Raw genomic sequence first — 22,005 nt, forward strand, 5'->3', positions numbered from 1 at the left:
AGTGGGTGCAGAACTAAGCACTCTGGAGAGCTTTTGAGTACAAGTAGATGTCGTCTTTATTTCTGCTGGATGGCTTACCTTTAATCTGTTTGAAATGTGGTGAAATGCTAAACTCTTTGTGCATGTGCATGTGTGTTAAGAGAGTCAACTACATGTTTACATTGTAAATAATGCCACAAAATAAGGAACTGTTCTATATTTATCAGAGGAGGTGGGTGGCTGCAGTGGCCCTCCCTAAAGCTACAAATATTTTTCCTCAAGCCTCTTTGAGTGACTTGGGGAAAATGCATGACCTACCCCTCACTAAAAAATAGTTTTTAGATTTTTAAAACTTACCCTTTGATGTCTGAAAGTAAAAAGTTGAAGACGAAATCCCAAAGCTGAAAGAAGCTTTGGTTTGCCACACTTTTTTTTTTTTAAATGAGACATTTAGAATAAAGTGATTTTGACAAAATATCTATATTTTATGCTTATATTTGTTTATGTTTTTTCTTCTGAAGAATGTGTTTTTCCCACATGATGTATTCAAAGATGGCCGAAAATATGAAAAACCAATGATAATTTCTATTTTGACAGTTTCTTACTTTGATAATTGGTGTAATTTGGCACTTAAAAAAACCCCAAGGCTTTGGAAGTCATGTCTTCTTTAAAAAATTGGTGGTAAAATTCTTACCAAAAAGTTTTTTGCCTCTTCTCGAAGCCAATTTTTTTTTTTTAAAAAAAAAAGTCTCTCTTTAATGTTTAAAATGATTAGCTGACACGCCTACTTGTTTTTGCCCGACCCCCTCCCCTCTTATAAATAACAAACAGTCCCTTAGGAAAATGAATTATTCCACTGATTAAGAGAATAGGAACAAGATAGTTGATCCTGAAGCTGCATATTATAATTGTGCTGAGACATAAGCAAACTAAGTATCATACAAATGTCTAAAGAAAAAAAAAACAAGAACACCACACAGTGCAGTACGATAACATTGCAGTAATATTGTGTTGAATTTCAGCGGTAGGCGGGTGTACCTAATAAACTGGCCCTACAGTGTGTAGTACAGTAAGTTCTGTAAACTGCGACTCCCGACGTTCCTTGCGTCATTGTGTCAACATGGCGCCTGTCTGCCGGACAAAAGGCGAATCTGTCTGACGGCGGATTGAAACCCAATTAGAAACAGAGGAGACATTTTGGGAAAACTGTCAGTGTCCGTGTGTCCCGGCGCCCCGAGGCAATAGATATATGGTCAAATAAACATCTGCGGAGGCTCTTTGACTGGAATATTCAGGTAAGTTAAGTCCTGCAGCTCCAACTACTGCTGTCTTAAAACGGTCCTGCTAGCCCGATACGTTTCCTCCTCTGTGTGTGCTGATAACTGAAAACTCCTTAAAAAATTCGCCCGTGCTGCGGCTTTTCACTTGGCGGTTAATTTTCACACTACCTCAACTGATATTTACGGTCTTGCCTGAATAATAAAGAGACAGGTTGTTATTCGGCGTGCACATAGTTCACAAAGAAACACTTAATCAAACACAATGTCAACTTTTCCAGTGTGTCTACAATGCCCGCAACCGCGATGCACGGTGTGTTTTAGGAGAGCGTGAGTATTACGACGCGCAAGCAGTAAAATGCTCTGTTTTATTGTGCACAAAATGATTTAGCTCGTATGATATATGCCGAATTTGGGAGTTGTCCTTCAGTATCTATAACGCGTTTTAAGACGCCCTCCATCGGACGTGTTTATTTTTCTAGAAGCAGTGCAAAATTAAAACATTATTTCCCCCAATGTGATTCGGTGTAAAAGTCGATCATCACAGGAAAACACTCTGCATTGTTGCTGACTCGATATTTGGGACTACTACAGTGTAGCCTGCGGACACATGGGTCAGCTGTTTTGTTTTTGGTCAAATTTCGGGTTCCAAGGCCAGTTGAAAAGTTGTCTACTGTGATTTTATGACTTTTGTCTATGTACTCAGCTGGCACATGTCTGCAACCAGGATGCAGTTCAGCGTTGTGCCACGTCTGGTATAGGATCTTGGGTCATGCCACTGGGCTCCGGAATAGAAATGCAGTTTATCTTTAACATGTTTCTTAAAAGTATAAGCCCTCGGGTACAGCAAACATATGATTGTGGACAAACACACCCATTTAATGTGAGTTACTGGTCTGCATGGTGTTTGTTTGGGAGCAGTGAGGAATGAACTGGACTTGACAGAAAGCTTCAATCTGTAGACAGTTGGAGAGTTTCTTGATGTATTACAGTGTAATCCTCTGGGGACTCTGTTGAGAAGTCATCTGCTCCAGTGGGAGGTCAGAGGTCAGGTCAAGTTCAGTCACAGTGCAGCACCTGGAGCTGGAAGGCATCCAACGTCTTGCTCAAGGACACCTCAGTGTTTGAGTCAAACTGTTAAAGTAATACCCTGGTAGTGACATCAGTGTTTGTGTGTATTTCCATGTGTGCCTACACTTCTATACTTCCTGCTGTTGCTGCTTAGCAGAGATTTCTGAAAAGGAGTTTAGTAGTGCCAGTCAGCACAATTTGATTACTAGTCTCTCTATCCTTTCTTGCACTCTATCCCAGCCTCTCACAGTCACACGTACTGTAATGCACAGTCTCAGTTTCAGTGTTCTACAGCTTTGCTTTAAGTCCACTAAATCCTAAACTCTTTAGCTAATATCAGAACTTCCAAAGCTGCTGACATTAATTAAAAACTGAGCCACGTAACGTTACTTTTATTGTCTTTATGAATATTTTGGCAGTTGTCTTTATGTTGTTTCTACTTTATAGCAATAGAAATGAGATAACATGTACTCTGATAATGTCCCTTGTCAGTACTGCATCAGAGAAATCTAACCAAAATGAATGCGACTGGAAATGCTCTGTTAATGTACTGCAGCCATGATTGGAAACTTCACTAAACCTATGCTGTTCCCTGCGCTGATATGGGTTGCTGTTGAGGGAAGATGCATTTTGGTGGGATACACCCATGTCCGCAGGGCTGTGATAAATAATTTGTTAGTCTTTTTCCAAGGCAGGAAGGAAAAGTTCTGTTCTGGTATCATTGTGCACCTAAAAGCCACTTTGTCCTCTTACAATAGTAGCATCTTTTAAAGGAATGTTGGTTTCCTGCCAAAGTGGCTGCTAGAGACTTACTTTGTATATAGTTTGGGCCTAAAATACCCTTCTTTTTACTTGGTAGCTGATTTAAAGGTCCCATATTGTAAGAATTCTGATTTCCATGTCTTTTCATTTTTCACAAAGCAAGTATAAGTGCTATATAAATACTCTGAAACTATCTAACAAAGACAGGTACACAGTCTGTATTCAGAAACTGTGTCTTGAAACAAGCTGTCAGGACTTCTGTGAGGTTGTGATGTCACAACTGTACTATATAAAGGTGGAAACTGCTGAGACAGTGTGGTTAGTCAGTCCCCATTTGCAATGAGGGTGCAGATACTCCAAGAGGACAGATGAGGAAGACCCAGAAACACTGATCACAGTATGAGAAAAATAATGTGTTTTTTCAGCATTAAAGCATGTAAATATGTTATAGAAGAAACACCACATACAAGTATGAACATGAAAATGAGCAATATATGGGACCTTTAATTATTTGTTAGCATCTGCTTAAATGTTGCACTTGCTGAATCTATCATTTGTTTATCAAAGCTATATTTTCGTAGTGTTTTCTTAATCCTCGACTGTTTGTTTTAAGCTCAGCCTACAAATTTAGATTGCTTTTAAATCCACAGAATATGAGACTCCACAATATTCCAGGTCCCTTTTAGAAACTAGGACTGTTTTGATTAGAAGTAGTTTTACCTTTTCCTTTTTTCAGATGTTGTAGAAGAGGTGAAGAGATGTTGGAGGAGACGGCAGGTGTCTGCAGAGTTATTTAAAGCCATTCTTGTCAGCACTTATTGCTTTCTATTGAACTTTAAATAGGTACAGCTTGGTCTTATGTGGACCTGCTCAATTGCACTTAGGTACATCTTGTTTCTTTTTATTCTAAATTTACCTCAATTGCAAAAAATACATTGATTTTTGTTGTTGTTTTGTTGTAGCTCCCAGAATACAGAGTTCATGTAGAGCAAAGCTAAACAAACAGTGAACCTTATCATTGGGTACCCTGCGGACCACCACCCTAACGTCCCCTTTTTGCATCCAGCTGGGGACCTTTTTTGCATGTCATTCCCCATTTCATTCTTCCTCTTCATTCCCTGTCATCTCTCTGCTGTGAAGGAATAAAAGGTATAAAAGCTGTTGTTGACCAAGGTATGCACAATGAATAAAAATAACATCAATTTTCAATAAGTAACAGAGTGTCCCTTATATGTTCAGCTTTTTTGCATGTTCCACTTTGGTCAGAGAAATGTTATTTAAACCACAGACCACTTTAGTGGTTTACTTTGAATGCATTTTACAAGTAACAGATGCTATACAATATGTTTATTATATCGGTTTTGTTAAGAACTACATGAACAGTAAGGCAGGGACATCGTAAACAAGGCTTGGTAACTACTACAACAAAATAGTCTAAATCATTTCATTGTTAAAATGCAATAAAAATGGTTATTGTATTTCAAGACAAAAAAACTTGATCGGTGATTAGGAAATTGAAAATATAATTTACTTTTTTTGCAGTCCTGTATGGATCCTATGTATCTTTAGTCTTCATACAGCGTGACTCATCCTCTGCAGCAGTGAGAGAAAGTATGGAGCTTGGCTGCCTGAGATGTAAATTTTTTTTGGCATTTTTCCCAAGACACACGCGCGCGCGCGCACACACACACAGATAAATACAGATACACACTCGCCCTCACCCTCCTTCTCTATATAAGTGTTGACATGTCTGCTGACTTTGATTCTCGGCTGTGGCCTGTTTTTCTTCTCTGCATCAGAAAGAAAAGCATCGAGACAGATGTGTTATCTCATTTCTTCGTTTATCCGCCTCTCTTGCTCTCTCTCATTTCAGTCCAGCAACTATTATTGCGACAGATTTCCTTTAAGAAATGAACCAAAATCAACGCACATTTATAGCATATCAAAATAGAAATGTAGATGGGGAAACAACAATGGATTTTTTTGTTAAAGCTTCTTCGAAGTCACTGAGCATGTTTTTGGTTTGAAGACATACCATGCATTGCATTAAATGGGTAATATTATATGATTATTGGGGTTGAAAATGTATCCACTATAATAAAAGCCTTGTTTGATCTGGAGGAATGCATGTCATATCTGGCTAGCAGCTGCCGAGCTCTGATGTCTTATTGTGTGTGTATGTGTGTATGTGTGTATGTGTGTGCCTGTATATGTGCTGCAAATCTGCAGGCAAGAAGCTAACAGATGTGACTGTTCTTCCATTTTGTTTTGCTATTGTGCCACTGACAGGGGTGTGAGGCTCTGTGGGCAGAAAAAGGTCAATAATGACCTAAATATATATCAATTAATCATAAGGTAAAAATGAAGAGGTTTTCTTTTATGTCAGAATCCATTTTTGACGCCATTTACAGCCAGTGCTCTTTGTGCAATAGACACTCAATGTACTTGTATTCATTTATTTCCTCTTTACATTTTCTTCTTTGTCTCTGGTTGAGTCCACCTTCCTGTGTGGGATTCAAATTGCGCACACATCACATGCAAGAGAGATTCAGAGAAAACAATGCATGCACAAACTTGATGATAAAATCTAAGCCACTGTAAGCCTGCATTTAATGCCGTGCATTAGAAACTTCTAAACATGAGTTTGCCATGTTGGAGAATATTGTTGAGTGTCCTCTTTAGTCCCCTCTATGAAATTGACCTGACATGGTGAATCCTTTCAGTTGTTTTTTCCCCCTAGGGGTCGTTAATGTGTTAACAGTTTACTTCAGTGACTACTATTATGACTTTTTGTATAAATGACACAAAGTCAGTGCATTTGTCAAAACTCTCGTGTCGATACCACCAGTAACCAAGAGTGTAGCCAAATCAACCAGAACTGAACTACATTAGCATTCAGTGTTTCTCATCAGAATACATTGTGTGTATCTTTGAAGTCTAAGAACATGTTGATTGCATTTTTTCCCCTAAATATTAACATTGTTTTCATCCATGTTATCTTACTGGCAAACTTTTACGTCACTGTCTTTGTTGGTGCATTGCTTGCCTTTTTGTGTTACTGTCACTGTATGTGGATCAGCAGGGGGTGTAAAAACAAAAGAAGGACCCACTCACAAAAACATTGTGCTGGAAGTGGTCAAAACTATGCAGATTACCTTTTTTAGTATTTTATCAATGCTCCATTAAATTTGATCCATGAGATGGGTCATCATAATCACAGACGCGCCCCTACTCACCCCCCCACTGTACAAAAATTCATAAAATATTTCTTGATACGGCTGCTGTCATCTTCCACTGTTGACATCATTTGGAGCCAGAGTCTGTGGTGTAGATCCCCATGGTGTTGGAGTTCCTGCCCAAACACTGGTCCCATCAGTCTCGAGCAGCGCCACTGATCGTGAGCACACTGATTGGCAAACAGCTGACTATCATGATGTCCAAAACCCCTTTCTATAGCATCAAATTAACTTATTAAATCAAAACCTATCAGATAAATGAACACTTGAACACACATTAGGAAGACAGAAGACAGAAACCATCACTGGGGACACTGGGGTGTTGTTTGAGTTTTTAGATTGGCCAGTGTCACATCCACTAACATGGAGGGGGTGGTGTTTATGACCTGTACTGCAGCCAGCCACTAGGGGACAATTGAGATGTTTGGCGAGCTGTCATGTCGTCCATCTTTATATACAGTCTCTGGTCTTACCTCACCAGTAATTCAGAACTTTTGCCAGTTTATGTCACAGGTTTTCTGGGAAAAATCATGTAAAAACCTGTTACTGGTGGGATTAGCCCAAGATTCTTTTTTGTTTTTCTAATGCTACGAGTTGATAATGTTAGAAAATAGTTCGGAAGAGTTATGAATTGTGAGATCATCGTGTGTGCTGAGCTGAGGTACTAAGATTAATATTCAGTTCAGACTCATGGAACAAGATGACATCATCTAGCAAGCAACAACAAACCACGCCATGACAAGCTGTGACTTGCAAATCTCGTGAATGAAAAACTGGCTTGATAGGTATCACACAGAGATAGAAAACCTTGACGTACACATAGTGTAAATGTCTACCCATGAAATTAAACAACCGAATGTAACATTACAGCCATAATATAACTAGGGACCCAAACCAGTATGGTTCTCAGTTCGGATCTTAGGTGCAAGGGTCTAGGTAGACCTTTGAAGGCCTTTGGTGTGTAGAAAAACAATGTAAATGCACAGAGTTTCTTTTTCTTTTTATCTACCATTAATGATGTTGTCATGATCTCCCCAAGGATGTTCCAGCAGTGTGAGGAGCCTCGTTTCACTATCGAGCAGATTGACCTCCTCCAGAGGCTAAGGAGGACGGGTATCACACAGGCGGAGGTCCTCCACGCCCTGGATACCCTGGACCACCTGGACAGGCAACATGGACACAAGTTGACCCATAAAGCTCCCTACATGCCTCCCTCATCTTCCTTGTCTTCTTCCAGCACCATTGTCGCCTCTTCCTCCATGACTTCCACCGCCACTCAGACAACCTTCCCTGACAACCGACTCTCACTGTCACCCAGTAACAACTTCGACACCACCTCCCCACCTCTGCCCATTCCAGTAGCCTCACCTGTCGCCATGGCAGCAGTAGCTCAGAACGGCCTGGTTGCTGTCACTAATGGGAAGCTGTCGCCACCTCGGTTTCCTCTTGGTGTGGTTAGTGGCAGTGTGACGGCACCAGGCTACGGGTTTGAGACCAGTGAAGAGGACATCGATGTGGATGACAAGGTAGAGGACTTAATGAGGTAAGACCAGCCTAGACTCATCTTAATTTAGACTAGTTTGGACCAGGACTGACTAAACCAGGAAGAACAAGGCCAGAGCAGCTCTGAGCAGATTACAATGCCAATAAATCATTTGTTATCATTGTAGATGTGTCAGTATGAGGATATGTCAGCCAGTAAATTACAAGGAATTTAAATACAGAAATATCAAAGATATGTTTTGAAACAGTGACATCATTCTATAGTTTTTCACCAAAGGAGTAATCACAAGTTTATTTTTCAGCTGTTAAATGTCCTGCTTAGTATATTTCGTAAGTGCATAAACTTGTTTGTACTAGTTGGCAAACTGGATGCCTCAAGCATTTGCAGTATTTCTTTAGACTGCAAAGAAACCTAACCTTGTTGCTGAGAGTCTTAAAGAGAGGCAGATCTCAGGGCAAGGTCACCTCCACTGACCAAATGTATCCAGAGCTGTCGGATTACAAGTCAATTCTATACAGTTTGATACAACCATGATTATAATTAATAAGCTTGTGATTTACATAATCACCATTATTATAGTCATTTTTTTTTGTCAAATGGGTAACCGCCAACCTTTACAGTAGATCGCTGCACCAGAGAGCAGGTGTTAATACAGAGAGCCTGATGGTCGACAAGCTGCCTGTATCTCACACTGAATCTGAATATGATACAAGGATTAATGTACACACACACACACACACTCGTGCCTCTCATCTGTAGTCTGCAGCAATCAGAGCAATATTGATTTGAGGGTGTGTGAAGATGAAATCAAACCAGAAAGCAGCAAATATTACAGGAGAATCTTGGGCTCTGATTCTTGCACATATTCAGCTTCTGCAGCTGCTGCCGTAAAAAAAAAAAAAAAAAATATATACATATATATATATATATATATATATATGTGGATTGCAGAGTTACAGCCGGTTTTAATGAGCTCTATATGATCAGCAAACCAGTATTTGCTATGTAAAATATAGTGGAATGATGGACCCCTTTAGCAGAGAATAAAATCACACCTTTTTGTGTGTGTTGCAATCTGAGCTTCTCAGTTCGTTATTTTGGAAGTTGATCCGATCATGGATGGATGGTAGATTATGGGTGTCTCTGTTAGTGTGTCCCATGGTTAGCTTTTCGGTGCCACTCTGCACTCATACGGTGGGTACTGCTGATATCGGGACAGGGTTATTGTTGTGGAAGCATAACACCCTCCTGTTCCCCCGTTTTAATATGTTAGCTCTGTCAGCACTTTTGCTGTTTAATGTTTATCACACATTCTTTTATTTGTGGTGGTCAACCATGATTAAACCATCTGCTGCCACATATTGATATTATATTTTTGGGGCTGGACCGTTCATTGGGAGTGCTATTGGAATATATATATTGTTAGGCTATTTATAACACCCCACTCTTAGAGCACAGAGTGTGCTCTTGACACAGTCGGAGCAGCAGAACCTCAGACGCAGTACAAGTTAAACCTAACTATTTTATTGCGGCGGGTCAAAAATAGGGGTCAACAGACTATCGGCCTGGCCAATTGTTGGGGCCAATAATAAATGTGACAGAGTTTTATTTTTATTGCTGATAAAATGAATTAATAAAAACTGTAAAGGAGGTGTCAGCTTCGGAGAAACTTTTACTTTGTCAGTACCTCAAGCAGCTATTTTCATTTATTCATTTTTTATTTAAATTCTCACTTGACCTTGTAAAAGTAGTTGCTGGGAACTTGCTGTATATGATGTTGAAAGTTTCAGTTTTGATTAAACATTTGTTAAAACCGTTTAAACAAAGTTTTGTGTTGGAGATCGTTATGAATTTATGCAGAAATATTTTCATTTTCATTGTAAATGCATACCGGTTCCAAATATCGATTGTCTGTCTTTTTAACTACTAATAATCGGTGTCAGCCCTGAAAAAACAATATCGGTCAACCCCTAGTTAAAAAGTTGATTTTTCACTTACCTCTGCGGCAGCTGCTCCTCTTATCCATCGATCTGATCAGCTTTGACTGGATCAACAGATCTATTAGTATCCACCCCGACACTGGAACTCCTCAAACTGCTGCTGAGGGAAAAACAAACTTTCCAAAATTTCCACCTGCACTGCATTCACGGACCCACAAAAACCTTCGAATATAGAGTGGCAAAAGGAAAAGGGACAGACACAAGATTTAAAAAAAGGGAAGGGACAGCCCCTACCCGGCCAGCGTTATCAGCTTCTGCCACACAGATTCTAATTCTGTGGGAAACACTGCAGTTGTTAGCACAGTTTGTGCTGTTATCACCGTTGGCAGCAAGCCGCTATCTCAAGCACCATCACATCTCGTTGTCTTGTGCCATATGTGTAATGTCACATTGTCGGAGATGTAAACATTTATTGTGCTTTGGGGTAAACAGTAGATTCCCCTCTCTGCTTGCAGGAGGGACAGCGCTGTGATCAAAGAAGAGATTAAGTCCTTTCTTGCAAACAGGCGGATCTCCCAGGCTGTGGTCGCTCAGGTAACAGGTGAGTTTAAATTTTTTTACCCACTTCTATCAGGCACGCCAAATCACCACCAGAAAGAGTTAACATGCCAGCAAGCGTCCAGCCCCATTGACAACACAGATCTCGCTTTGTTCTTCTTCCTCCAGGGATCAGCCAGAGTCGGATCTCACACTGGCTCCTCCAGCAGGGATCAGACCTCAGCGAGCAGAAGAAACGAGCCTTCTTTCGCTGGTACCAGCTGGAGAAGACCAACCCTGGTAACACCACCCTCCACCTCAGGCTTACAGCTCCTGGATAACACCCCACCCTCTCTTCTACTTGTAAAAAAAATATTGCAAAGCAAAAGAGATAAAATGTTTTTTAGTGGCCAGCTGCGCTGAATGCTTGACTGGCAGTGCTGACTTTAGTGACACATAGAGTGTCTCAACGCTGACTCAGCACGAATCAGCCCACTCAGACTCAGGAGGACAATCAAATACAACACAATGGAAAGTGCTTGTTATCTGTTAAAAACATGTTCTCATTGCATATTGTCAAAGTCTCCTTGAGCAGTAGCCTGGACAGCCCAGATTGACAGCTCCAATACATCAGTGCAGAAAAGAAAAATGTACCTCACCTCGTTGGTATTCATAGCTGTGATTTCACCATCAATTGAAAGAAGGTGAAGTCTTTCTGTAGTTATAATTTTGCTGCAGAGTGCAGGTGTCTGGTTTCTGGAGTTGCACATTTGACATAAGTTTTAATCAGAGTCATCTGACAGAAAAGAAAGCCGCGGCACATGTTTGCATTTTTATGGCCGCCTTGAGATGTTACAGAAATAAAGACTGCAAGCCGTTTTCCTGTGATTACACAATGACTGCATTGTGCTAATTTGAGACCCATACAGTGGGATTATTTACAGTATGAAAAAGGCAGTATAATCTAGTTATTCTGTGCTTTCCCTTGAAAAGAAAAAAAAGCATAGGCTTTAATCAAAGTCTCTTGACTTAAACTTGGTTTGTTGGCTAGATGCTCTAAAATAAATAAATGTCAGTTTAATGAATTACTTTGTCCTTAAAATCTCAAAGATTTCTTTTTATTATTGTTATTATTTGAGACATATTTTTTGGTGGAGAGACACTTCATAGAAAAGTGAATCATCATTTATCCGAGACACCATGTAAAGCATCACAGTATATGACATAATGAAAAGAAAATAAACTTTATTATTAACGCCATCTGGTGTTTGTGACTTCAGGTGCCACTCTGGCCATGCGAGCCGCCCCATTGGCTCTAGAAGACGTGATGGACTGGCACCAAGCCCCACCCCCATTTGGCTCGGCCCCTGGGGGCTTCCGTCTGCGGCGAGGGAGCAGATTCACCTGGAGGAAGGAGTGTCTGGCTGTGATGGAGAGGTGAGCTGTCGGGGGGGGTTGAGGAGTAAGTGTGGATTCGCTGAGTGTGTAACAAAACTGGCTTCATAATTCCAACATGCAATGGTGTGTTTGTGTCTACATAGCTACTTCAGTGACAACCAGTACCCCGATGAAGCTAAGAGAGAGGAGATTGCCACAGCTTGCAACGCTGTCATCCAGAAACCAGGTAGGTAAAAACAGGAACTCGAAGAAGAAATACTTTATTGAGCAACAGAGAGAATTAGGGGCATGCTGTAATTGTTCTTCTATAAACAGAAAGAAAGAGAAATTATAAGAAAAATAAGGTGTAAAAAATGTATATTTTTTTACAGTATACCACACAAAAATATTGAGATAATAAAAAATAAATATCATCTGTCAAAGGAAGAACTCTGCATTGCCCTGAAGAGTCTTTATGACCAGTGAAGTTAAACATGCTTGAATGAGCCTTCAAAAACAATCACACGGAGAGACTGGAGGAGTAAAGGACGGTGGCTCTGACCTGTGTGTGTGTGTGTGTGTGTGTGTGTGTGTGTGTGTGTGTGTGTGTGTGTGTGTGTGTGTGTGTGTGTGCGTGGGTGCGTGTGTTGTGTGTGTGTGTGTGTGTGTGTGTTTTACAGGAAAGAAGCTGTCTGATTTGGAGAGAGTAACATCTCTGAAGGTTTATAACTGGTTTGCCAACCGCCGCAAAGACATCAAGAGGCGTGCTAATATTGGTAATGTCTACCTCTGTGTGTGTGCGTGGTTGCCCAACCAACACCTAGATGCCATCCTGCTCATCACAACACTGCTGTAGAATTTCACACACACCTGGGCATCAGAGAGGAACACACATTCCTGACTCCATTCTTACTTTGCGTCACCATTTGCATCCAAGTGTGTTGTTGCATGAAATCGATATGCTATGATGAGGTTTGTGTTTTTTGAAGAAGCAGCCATCTTGGAGAGCCACGGCATCGAGGTTCAGAGTCCAGGCGGTCAGTCCAACAGCGACGAGGTGGATGGAAACGACTTCCCTGACCAGGTACACTATAAAGGATTTTTGAGTTCTTGAAATGAGCAGCTCAGAAGTATGCATGTGTAGAACAGTCAACATACAGGGGGGTCAGTAAAGTTACATGGTGTATAAAACATTACAAAACTAATGCTCATTAATATGCTGTGTCCCTTTTCACCTTTTGAAACCTCAGGAAATTGGCCTTATTTCTTTCAAAAACTCAGGAAAAAGAAAATGAGCAACTTAAGAAGGAATGACCAGAAATTAGAAAGAACAAAAAACGACAACAAAGAAACAAAAACCAAACAAATGAGAAATTACCAGAACTTTTTTTTTTAGAATTATCCTCAAAGGAATTTAAAAAATAAAAATGATAATAATTAGAAATATTATTCTCTGGAAAATTTTCTTCTGCTTTTTTCAAAATAATTTTCTAAATCTACATTTTTTTGCAATTTCCAAGGCATTTCTTATCAACTTGCTCATCGCCTTTTTACCCATGATTTTGAAATAAATCAAACCAATGTACTCAGGCTTCAAAGGTTTGAATATTTGTGAAAGGCATCTGAAAACAGCACAAGACAAGTAAAGTTGGTCCAGGTTTCCAAGGGTTAAATAAACATTAAATTAAATCTTCTCTGTTTTGATTCCTCGTTGTGTAACCTGTTTAAATGTGCATTTAGTCACACATTTGACCCCAAGCTTTATAAATTACTCGCTGTAAAGAAGTCAGAGGTCACAGCATGATGACACTGTTCTTGCGACAGCATGATGACATGGATATTGTGTAACCTGTGTGCTGCTCTGTCACAGGCTTGTGAAGTGTCATTATTTGACAAGAGAGCTTCAGCCAGGCAGTTTGGTTTCAGTCGAGCTGACCTGTCCTCTCCAACCCAGGTACACACACACACACACACACACTGACTATGTTTAGGTGCACACTTATATTCCTCTTTTTTTCTGAATATGAAAGTATTCTGAATTTCATATGTGTCATATTAACAGCATGTCCTGTTCAGATATTCTAAAGTAGGCCTGATTCCAATTGTAGCATTTTTCGATAAAGATAAAGTGGAATACAATGATATTATCCAGGTTTTAGGAGGTTCTTTAGAAATGTGTACATTGTATTCAGAACTTGCATCTCAGTTGGGTTTTTTACGGCAGTTTAAGATGCAGTGTGTGTTTTCATGGATGTGTTGTACACAAACCAACTTGCAAGTCTGTGTGGTAGAGATGCATGCCCAAAAGAAAAGCCCTAAGTCCTGGTCAGAAGGTGAAACGCATCTTCTTTTAAACATTATGAACAACTTTAGCCCTTTTTACACAGAGGTTGCACTATAGAGCTGCTGCAAAGTCCCCTCTTTAAGCATTCTTTCTCTTTGCATTTTTACACAGAACCAAATGTTGGCAGCATCCTGCCGATCCAGTGTGTGATTGTAGACAGCATGCTGGCATTACAGAGCCAAAAGAGGTGTGACATTTAACACAACAGCATCAGCCTCTATTGTGACATAAAACATATTTGTCAGCAGCGCTTTATAAACAACAACAATGGCATAACATGAGAATAACAATCATTTAACGTCTCTGTTATATGGCAGCTGGTCTCGTCCTCTGCTCAGAGGGTAAGGAGCTCCCGGGCCTCAAATAAAGACAAGAGGGAAGCTTCGCAGTAGAAACTCTGAATTCTTTTATTTCTCCTCTCCTCTCTTAGGTACCTACGCTTCTCCCGAGCTGGTATTCCGCCCTGGGTAGAGGAGCCTTGTCTGGACAGAGGGGCACTTCTCTGATTGGCCGCTCTCTTGTTTCAGGAGTGGGCCCTCAGGCGGAAGGTACCAGATTAACAGGTGTTTCCTGGTCTCCCCCCTCCCCCTCCCTCCAGGACGAACCCACCATTCACGGCGAGCTGTCCGAATCCCAGGACCCAAATGGTTTGGAGAAGGCGTCTGTCAATCACAGCAACCAAGCTCTAGCCAATCAGGCGGAAGGGGCGGGGTGCAGTATGGGGAATGACATCAAGACGGAAATGCTGGAGGACGACTAAGATGGGATACGGATATTGGCGTTCAGATTGATGAATGGAACGGGATCAGAGGTGTGTTAATATGCAAGCAGATTTTATAGGAATGTAATAAGTGAAAAAAATGACCAAAAGTCGTGTAAACTCCAACCCTGAGATACCTCCCAACCCTACCTCCAACCACCAACCTGCTCCGCTACGCTCTTATAGGCATAACTAGTATATTATAATAATGAATATGATAGTAACAATAAACTTTTATTTGTTAAATTGCGCCCCAACAGGCTATGGTAGATTAAAAATGTCTAAATAAAAACAAATCAAGCAAAGAAAGTGAAATAAATCAAGAATTATTTAGTAAATGCAAACATAAAAAGAAATTTAAATGTGTATTGTTTTTCACTTAACATCTTTGGTTGATTTATTTTTGGCATTTTAAATCTTCCGTATGGACTGTTAACAGGACATGATGCATTGTGCAGATTTCTTTGGAAACTGCGTTTTTCACAGCAGGACAACACTGTATTTGACACGGGGTTCAAATAATTTCAGGGTCTTGCACTGTGATCACAACACAACTGAACAGCCTCAAAAGATAGTAAATGCATGAATTTCAAAGTTATTTTTTTTTTCTTCATTGTTTAAAATGCTGGTGCGCATTTACATCACAGCTAATTATGAATCAGATTTTCACTGTTGCTTACTTCCAGCAGAATAAGCTCAGTTTCATCAAGATCACAGCACGTAATTAAATATTGCGGTGCACCTGAGATGATTTGCAAATGTAAAAAAAAAAAAAAGAAACAGAATGACCCACTCCTCCATCCCCTGCCCTGGTAAAATAAGCTCAGTATATGGAAGCAAAGAAAGGAAAGGAAAACTCAAATTTAACACACTGATTAACTGAATACTATTTTAAAAAGTGTTGAATGGAAAGCACTGAAAAGGTTGAATTTGCATTAAAAAAAAATCTAAATTGTAGTCTTTAAATTGCCCTTTTTTAAAATTCCGGCACTTGTGTTGTTTAACTATGGGGGTCAGTTATTGTCAACTACTAGCTAAAGCTTCCCATTAGGCCCACAACATATTAACAGGGTTCCCACAGTCATGGAAAACCTAGAAAAGTCATGGAATATCACAATTACATTTTCCATGCCAGGAAAAGTCATGGAATTTATAAAAATTATCTTTTTTTTTTTTTTTGTTAGTTTTGGAAAAGTTATGGTTTTTTGTTGAATGTCATGAAATTGTTACAGCAATCTTCCATAGGTAATCTTCCACATAATGTAACATGACAGCAAATTTATTTTTTGTAGCTGTCAACGTAACTTAGCTCTAATATTTGTCGATGTATGATGTTTCATTTTATCTACCATCACGTATGTTTCTTTCCATTTGAAAAACTGGCGAACCAATAAGGCAAGAAACAAAAATCTCTTAATGGGTCCCTGAAAAGTCACAGAAATGTTTTGAAATTTTGCCCATGAAAATTTGAAGGAACTCTGTTTTAATCAATTTAGAAAATGTGAGGAAGAAAAAATTATTTTTTTACGATTTTTAGTAAATTTTACTGTCAGGTATTTAGTTGCAAGACTGATTGTTTCTGCCTCTCTTTGCTTCCATATCAAGTATAAGTGATTTTTTTGTATTTTTTTTTTTTAAAAAAAAGCTCCTTGATACATAAAAGTTGAGGGAAGCTGAAACTGTAGACAGATTTGTATAAAAATTAATAACGTGTATGTCCATGTGACTGCCAGGTTTTATTCTATCGTGCCCAGGTACCCGATGGCTGATCAGGAAGAATGAATGATCACTGTGAGATGATCTATAATCAATAAAGATCAGTCAGTTGGGAGGTATTCAACAGTGTAATAACACTGTTTAGATAATACAGATTAACATGAATACATACATATACTACACATGTATGTATGCATATATTATATAAACTGTGGGGTATATATATATATATATATATATATTATATATGTATATGTGTGTGTGTACCCTGATCCATTTCTATCTACAGTATATAGACATATTAGCTTCAAACGGGAGAAACATTATGAGTGTTTCTTGTTGGTGCGAGGTGAGTGAAGCATTAGCCAAAGTATTATGTTTGAATTTAGTGTATTTCCAGAGTGTGTGATAGTCATGGATGGACCTACATATTAGTGACATACTAATCAAAGATGCATCAGATGTGTCAAATTAATGCAAGGAAAATGCGTTTCCTTTTCTTTAGGTATATCTGTGTTTGTGCTCGATATGCCACGTGTTCTAAACACATACTGTCCAATTTCTGTTTTCATTTTAAATGAAACTTTATAGGATCAATATCATGGTGCTTAGAGCCCCTGCTGTTTAAACATTCGATTGATCAGTATGAATGACTTACAGGCCACAGAGGCGGTAGGATGAGAAATTATTTGGGAAACTGATGTTTTCCTCGGAAAGCTTATTTCACAGTTAGTGAGAGAGTTCTCTTGTAGCAACCACAGAAAGAAGTGGTCTCTAGAGAAATAAATAAAGTAGTGGTAGTAAATGCATAAACTAGTCAGATCAAGAAATATTTATTCCAGTACAGCCCCTGTAGAAGTCTTTTTCTGCATTTTTCTTATAAAAAGTAAGGTTTTGCCCTTTTTTTTAGCATTTTGGAGGAGATACCTAATCATGGTCAGATAACTGGTGAGATGAGAAACGTGAATTTCATCATAAAATAACCAGTTTCGTTAAATTTGAACGAGGTGCACAAACCATGTGTTCTTTCACTATAGCCTGTCAGGAAAACTCCTGCTATAGTTTGCACTATACCTATATCTTCCAAAACATTATGTTTTGGTAAAGTTGTTTGTGTCTCAAAGCAGAATTAAATTGAATTAAATTAGTCCAAAACATACTTAATTTCTCCTAGCTTTGTTTGGCTTCTTTCAGCCCACAAGAAAAAATATCTGGCCATTAAGCTGCTAAAAGCTTGAGTTTGTGGGCTAAAATCAGAGAAAGGATACTGAAAGTTCAGCCTAGTCTTCACATACATGGGTATTTTTGAAAGCCGTTTTTTGTCTCTGTCTTTCTAAAAAAAAAAAAAATCCCATCCACACAATCACTATTAAAAAAATCTCATTCTAATTGAAAATGCAAAAAGGTAAAAAGTAAAAGGTTGTAAAGAGTTTGTCAAACCAACAAGCAGCGGTATAACTCTGAACCTTAAAGACATGCAAAGAAAAAGAGTTACAGTATTACCGGAAGGTTATCTGGAGCAGTGATTGCCGCACGAGCTCCAAGGAGCAGCGCCAGGCTTGGAAGGCAATTTGTAATTCCGAATCACAACTTCCGGGCCATCATGTGATGCCACGAGGCCAAAAAAGACATTTTCTAATACATTTACATAGTGTTACGTCTGAATTCCATCGATTTGGTCTGATAACATTTTAAAAGTTAAAAATATGGATAATTTTATTTGCAGAAGTCAAACCTTTGTTGCTTCTTGAGTCACTGAGCAACTTTCACAGGAATGAATGGGCCGTGCCTCTTACTTTGCATCCATTTCTCTTTATACATACTTGCCTCCATGGTGCATTTTGATGCCTTTGTTCTTAATTGCACATTTATTTGTAAGCATGTAAAAAGTCCTCCTAGCAAGTTTAGAGCTCGGCCATGTCTGCCATCGCATGAAATGTGATGTTTTTGTAAAATAGTATAATAGTATGTCTAATAGTAAATAATACCAGAGTTTGCTGTGTTAATTTTTAGTTGATCCAGCTAATGATTTCATTATGTTACTTTTTGTTTTCAATACATGACATGAACTGTAAGATTTTAAGTTGAAGTGCCTTATTTGTGTCTGTACATTAACACATGATCAGTGCATGACAAAGGACTTCTACAATGGCTGTACTTACATTACTGTATCAGAACCAATGCAAGAAAGCACATGATTTTCTGTAACGGCCAACACTACAGTGGCTGCTTTCAAACCGGTTCATTTTTGTTCTTTACCAGGTGCTTTACAGGCTAAGCTACTAGTTCAGAGTTAAAAACTCTTCACAGATACCTCACGTTACCCCCCTCAGTTATAAGCTATAAGCTACACCCCCCAGGGTCTCCACAGCTGCTTCAATGTGAATCAGAGTTTAGACAGTCGAGAGTTAAAATAACTGTAGAGCTGATTTACTCAGAGACTGTGATGAGGCTGCAAGGACCGCTCACTGGCTGATCTGGGACCACAGAAACGTCAGTGTCCTCTATAAAAGGGAAATTCCTTCTTGAACTCAAACCAATAAATATTCGAAATAAAGGGAAATTCCACTCCAGATAGTTTTTATCGTTCATAAGCTCCTGCTTCCACCAGAGTCCAAGAAACATTTTTCCCTCCTCCTGGTGGAGACCTAACACCACCCGTCAGTGTTGGTGTCGGATTGAACGTCTGAGAGAATTTAAGTTTTGTGGTGGAATGTCTCTTGATCGTACGGCAGCACAGCTGTCCAAGGTGTCTTTGCTTTAAGCGTTTGTAAAACTCATCAGTGAGAGACGTAGCTTTCTGTTATCTTTCTGAATTATTTACACCAAATTATCAAATTAGCCCATCAAGGGTTAGAACATGTTTTTGTTTGTTGTTGTTGTTTTTTTTAATCTGCCAAGCAGAAGCCTTCCTGAAGTGAATCTACGGGTTCATTTATTGTGCTGTGTTGAGATTTTTTCAAGATTTTAAATCATTTCAGTTGCTGCCTTTATGAAATTATACTTAGGTTCTGGATCAGCAAATTGATGTGAAAATTTAAAAAAAAAAGAAGTCATTAGTGTCATTTTGAGTCATTTTAGAGCCAAAAAATCTGAAAGGAAAAAGAAATGAAAACCCAAACCACAATATAAATAAAATGAGACCAAAAAAAAACAAAAAAAAAAACCACATGGCCACAATAAGAAACCAAAAAACAATAAACAAACACACACTTACAGATGTCATTCTTATTGACTGAACTTGGTTTCTTGACTAAATTTCATTTTGCTTTCAGGTTTTGACCCTAAATTGGCTTCGTACTTTTTCTTCACAAGTGTTTTGAAGTGTTTGTTCCGTTAAAATCAACTCGAAATTCATAAGAAGTCAGAGTTGTCATGACATAGAAACACAGTAATACCAGTTTCCCCAGAGTAGGGCTGCAGCTGACAGTAATTTTCACTGATGATTAATTATGGTATTGATTATTTGCTTTGTCCATAAAATGTCAAAAACAATTGTGAAAAATGTTGATCAGTGTTTTCCAAAATCCAAGAGGACATCCTCAAATATCTTGTGTTGTCCAAAACCCAGAGACAATTGACTGCCATAGAAGAGTAGACAAACCAGAAAGTATTTACATTTAAGACACTGAAATCAAAGTATTTTGACTTCTTTTGTCTTAAAAAAATCCCTCAAACCGATTAATCAATGTAAGTTTCCTTGCTATTGATTTAATTATTGTAATGTTTGCAGTTGTACCCCATAAATGACTTTATAGAAAACCTTTGCTCTTCCAGTTCGATTCAGCACTGTCAGGCTGCTCAAGTGCACTTTGTGTCCGACAGTAGTGACGGCAGCATGTTGTGTCTTCGTTGGTTAAAGTGCAGTTTCAGCATCTGCCTTTGGCCGCTGTTGCCTTGCTGTACTGTTTTGTTTAAAGTGGAAACACACGACTTTCCCCCCTAGCGTTTTCAAGTGGTATTATTATTGGTGCCCCTCTTGCAAACACTTTCCGTTTACCCCGGAGCCTGCAGCTACCACAGTTTCCAGTTACTTCGGTTGTTCCACCGTCCACCATCTCTACCACTGGTGATAGTAGCCGCAAAGAACTTAGATTGGTACTCTTTGGTAACTGTGGATAGCTATGGTGGAAAAGAAAAGTGCAATCCTCTTTCTGTTTTGGTTGCACGATGTTTGAAGCACGTCCTTTGTTCCATAAATGGAGCCTTTGTTTTCCTGCGAGATTGTAAAAGTCAGGCTTATAGAAACCAGTCGAAATCCTGATGGTTGCTCCCTGCATTACATTTTGCAATCAACGTTACTTTATAACATTATATTAAAGCAAAAAAACGGGTCTAATTTCACTTTTAAAGGATACATTTTAATGTTGTGAATGCGATCCCAGGTATTGACTAAACCAAATCATATTTGTCTTTCTCCTGCCAGACCCAGCGTCCTCTGGCACTGTCCCCGTCCCTTTACACAGACAGTACAGTAAATATGTGTCTTAGCCAAACTGTTTGGATGGGCACTGGGCTGTTAGTACGACAAAATTAGATGACACGTTGCTGAACGTGTTCATGGGGTTGAAGAAGTTTTTGTTCTGATCTGAGATCTGCTGTGTGAACAGAGAGAGAGCACAGGAGATCTGGTGTCAGTGTGGTTTCAGTCAGTTCACGCCTCAGGACTGAATGTTACTGTTGTCTCTCTCATACCTTCCTCAATATTGTGAACACACAAGATGCAGTATGACTTTTGAAGAGTTGTATTCCAAATGCTTTTGATTTAGGTTAAAAAAAAGTTCATCACTCATTGTGCATTCATAAAGTGTAGATGTTCCAGTCTTAATGTCCTCCTTCAATCGGCCAATGACTGTAAATACTACGAAGAAAATGGTTCAAACATTTTATCAGTCATGTAAAAACTTTTTTTTTTTTTTAATAAACCTCTGAGTGGTTTCCATTTCATTTTGGCAATAAACTATTTAATAATTCTCTCTAGAATGAAAAATATCAAACCTCAGCAGGAAGTTTATTGTATCTCTTTGAATTGATTTTTATCCCCTTGTTCTTTTCTATTTCAAGATTTAGTGCCTTTTTTGGACAGTAGACTGTTCTGTAATCGCTATGTAGAGAATCTACATATGCCTTTTGTTACTTTTTCATCTGTTGGATAAACCTTATTTGTTATTTTTAAGGTGTGTTTTTATTGATATTCTATTTACAAGGGAATAAAAAGTGATCCAAGTCCACGCAGTGTGTCTTGGGTTTGTTTTGTATCAGCAGTTGGGGTTGAGGGAGGGATTGTCTGCCAGCTGGGACCATAAACAGTAGATGTGTATGTAGTCAAAGTACTGTAAACTGTCCCTGGAGTTTTTTTTAACAGTACTTTCTATCCTCATCACTGACTCGAATGCAGAAGCCATTGGGTGTCTGGGAATCTCCTCAAAACACCTTTAAGCTTTGCTTTCTGTTACATTTTGTTTACGCGTTTCCTGTCATTTTCCCTTAAACATTAAATAT

General features: G+C 39.0%; 1 protein-coding gene across 4 annotated transcripts; it reads left to right on the forward strand.

Annotated features, from left to right (window-relative positions):
• The first annotated feature begins 1,091 nt into the window (after positions 1-1,091).
• LOC121941344 (homeobox-containing protein 1-like) lies at positions 1,092-21,734 on the forward strand. Of its 4 annotated transcripts, none has more exons than XM_042484123.2 (10): positions 1,092-1,274; positions 7,365-7,868; positions 10,285-10,370; positions 10,496-10,606; positions 11,587-11,743; positions 11,848-11,930; positions 12,364-12,459; positions 12,673-12,767; positions 13,554-13,637; positions 14,458-21,734. In XM_042484123.2, exons 2-10 carry the CDS (start codon positions 7,366-7,368, stop codon positions 14,785-14,787), a joined length of 1,545 nt encoding a protein of 514 aa, XP_042340057.1. In that variant the 5' UTR covers positions 1,092-1,274; position 7,365; the 3' UTR covers positions 14,788-21,734. The 4 variants fall into 4 exon arrangements, with proteins under 4 accessions (XP_042340057.1, XP_042340065.1, XP_042340072.1 ...); XM_042484131.2 differs by having other exon boundaries at positions 12,676-12,767; XM_042484138.2 differs by having other exon boundaries at positions 12,679-12,767.
• Positions 21,735-22,005: the final 271 nt, after the last annotated feature.

This window comes from Plectropomus leopardus, chromosome 1, assembly GCF_026936395.1.
Source record: "Plectropomus leopardus strain MGB_pleo_1.0 chromosome 1, ASM2693639v1, whole genome shotgun sequence".
In the NCBI taxonomy this organism is placed as follows: Eukaryota; Metazoa; Chordata; class Actinopteri; order Perciformes; family Serranidae; genus Plectropomus; species Plectropomus leopardus.

Bases quoted from the DNA above. Each gene is read 5' to 3' on its own strand.
- LOC121941344 (XM_042484123.2), top strand. From the start codon at position 7,366: ATGTTCCAGCAGTGTGAGGAGCCTCGTTTCACTATCGAGCAGATTGAC. The intron at 11,931-12,363 runs GTAGGTAAAAAC...TGTGTTTTACAG, and splicing joins CGCTGTCATCCAGAAACCAG to GAAAGAAGCTGTCTGATTTG. The intron at 12,768-13,553 runs GTACACTATAAA...GCTCTGTCACAG, and splicing joins GAAACGACTTCCCTGACCAG to GCTTGTGAAGTGTCATTATT.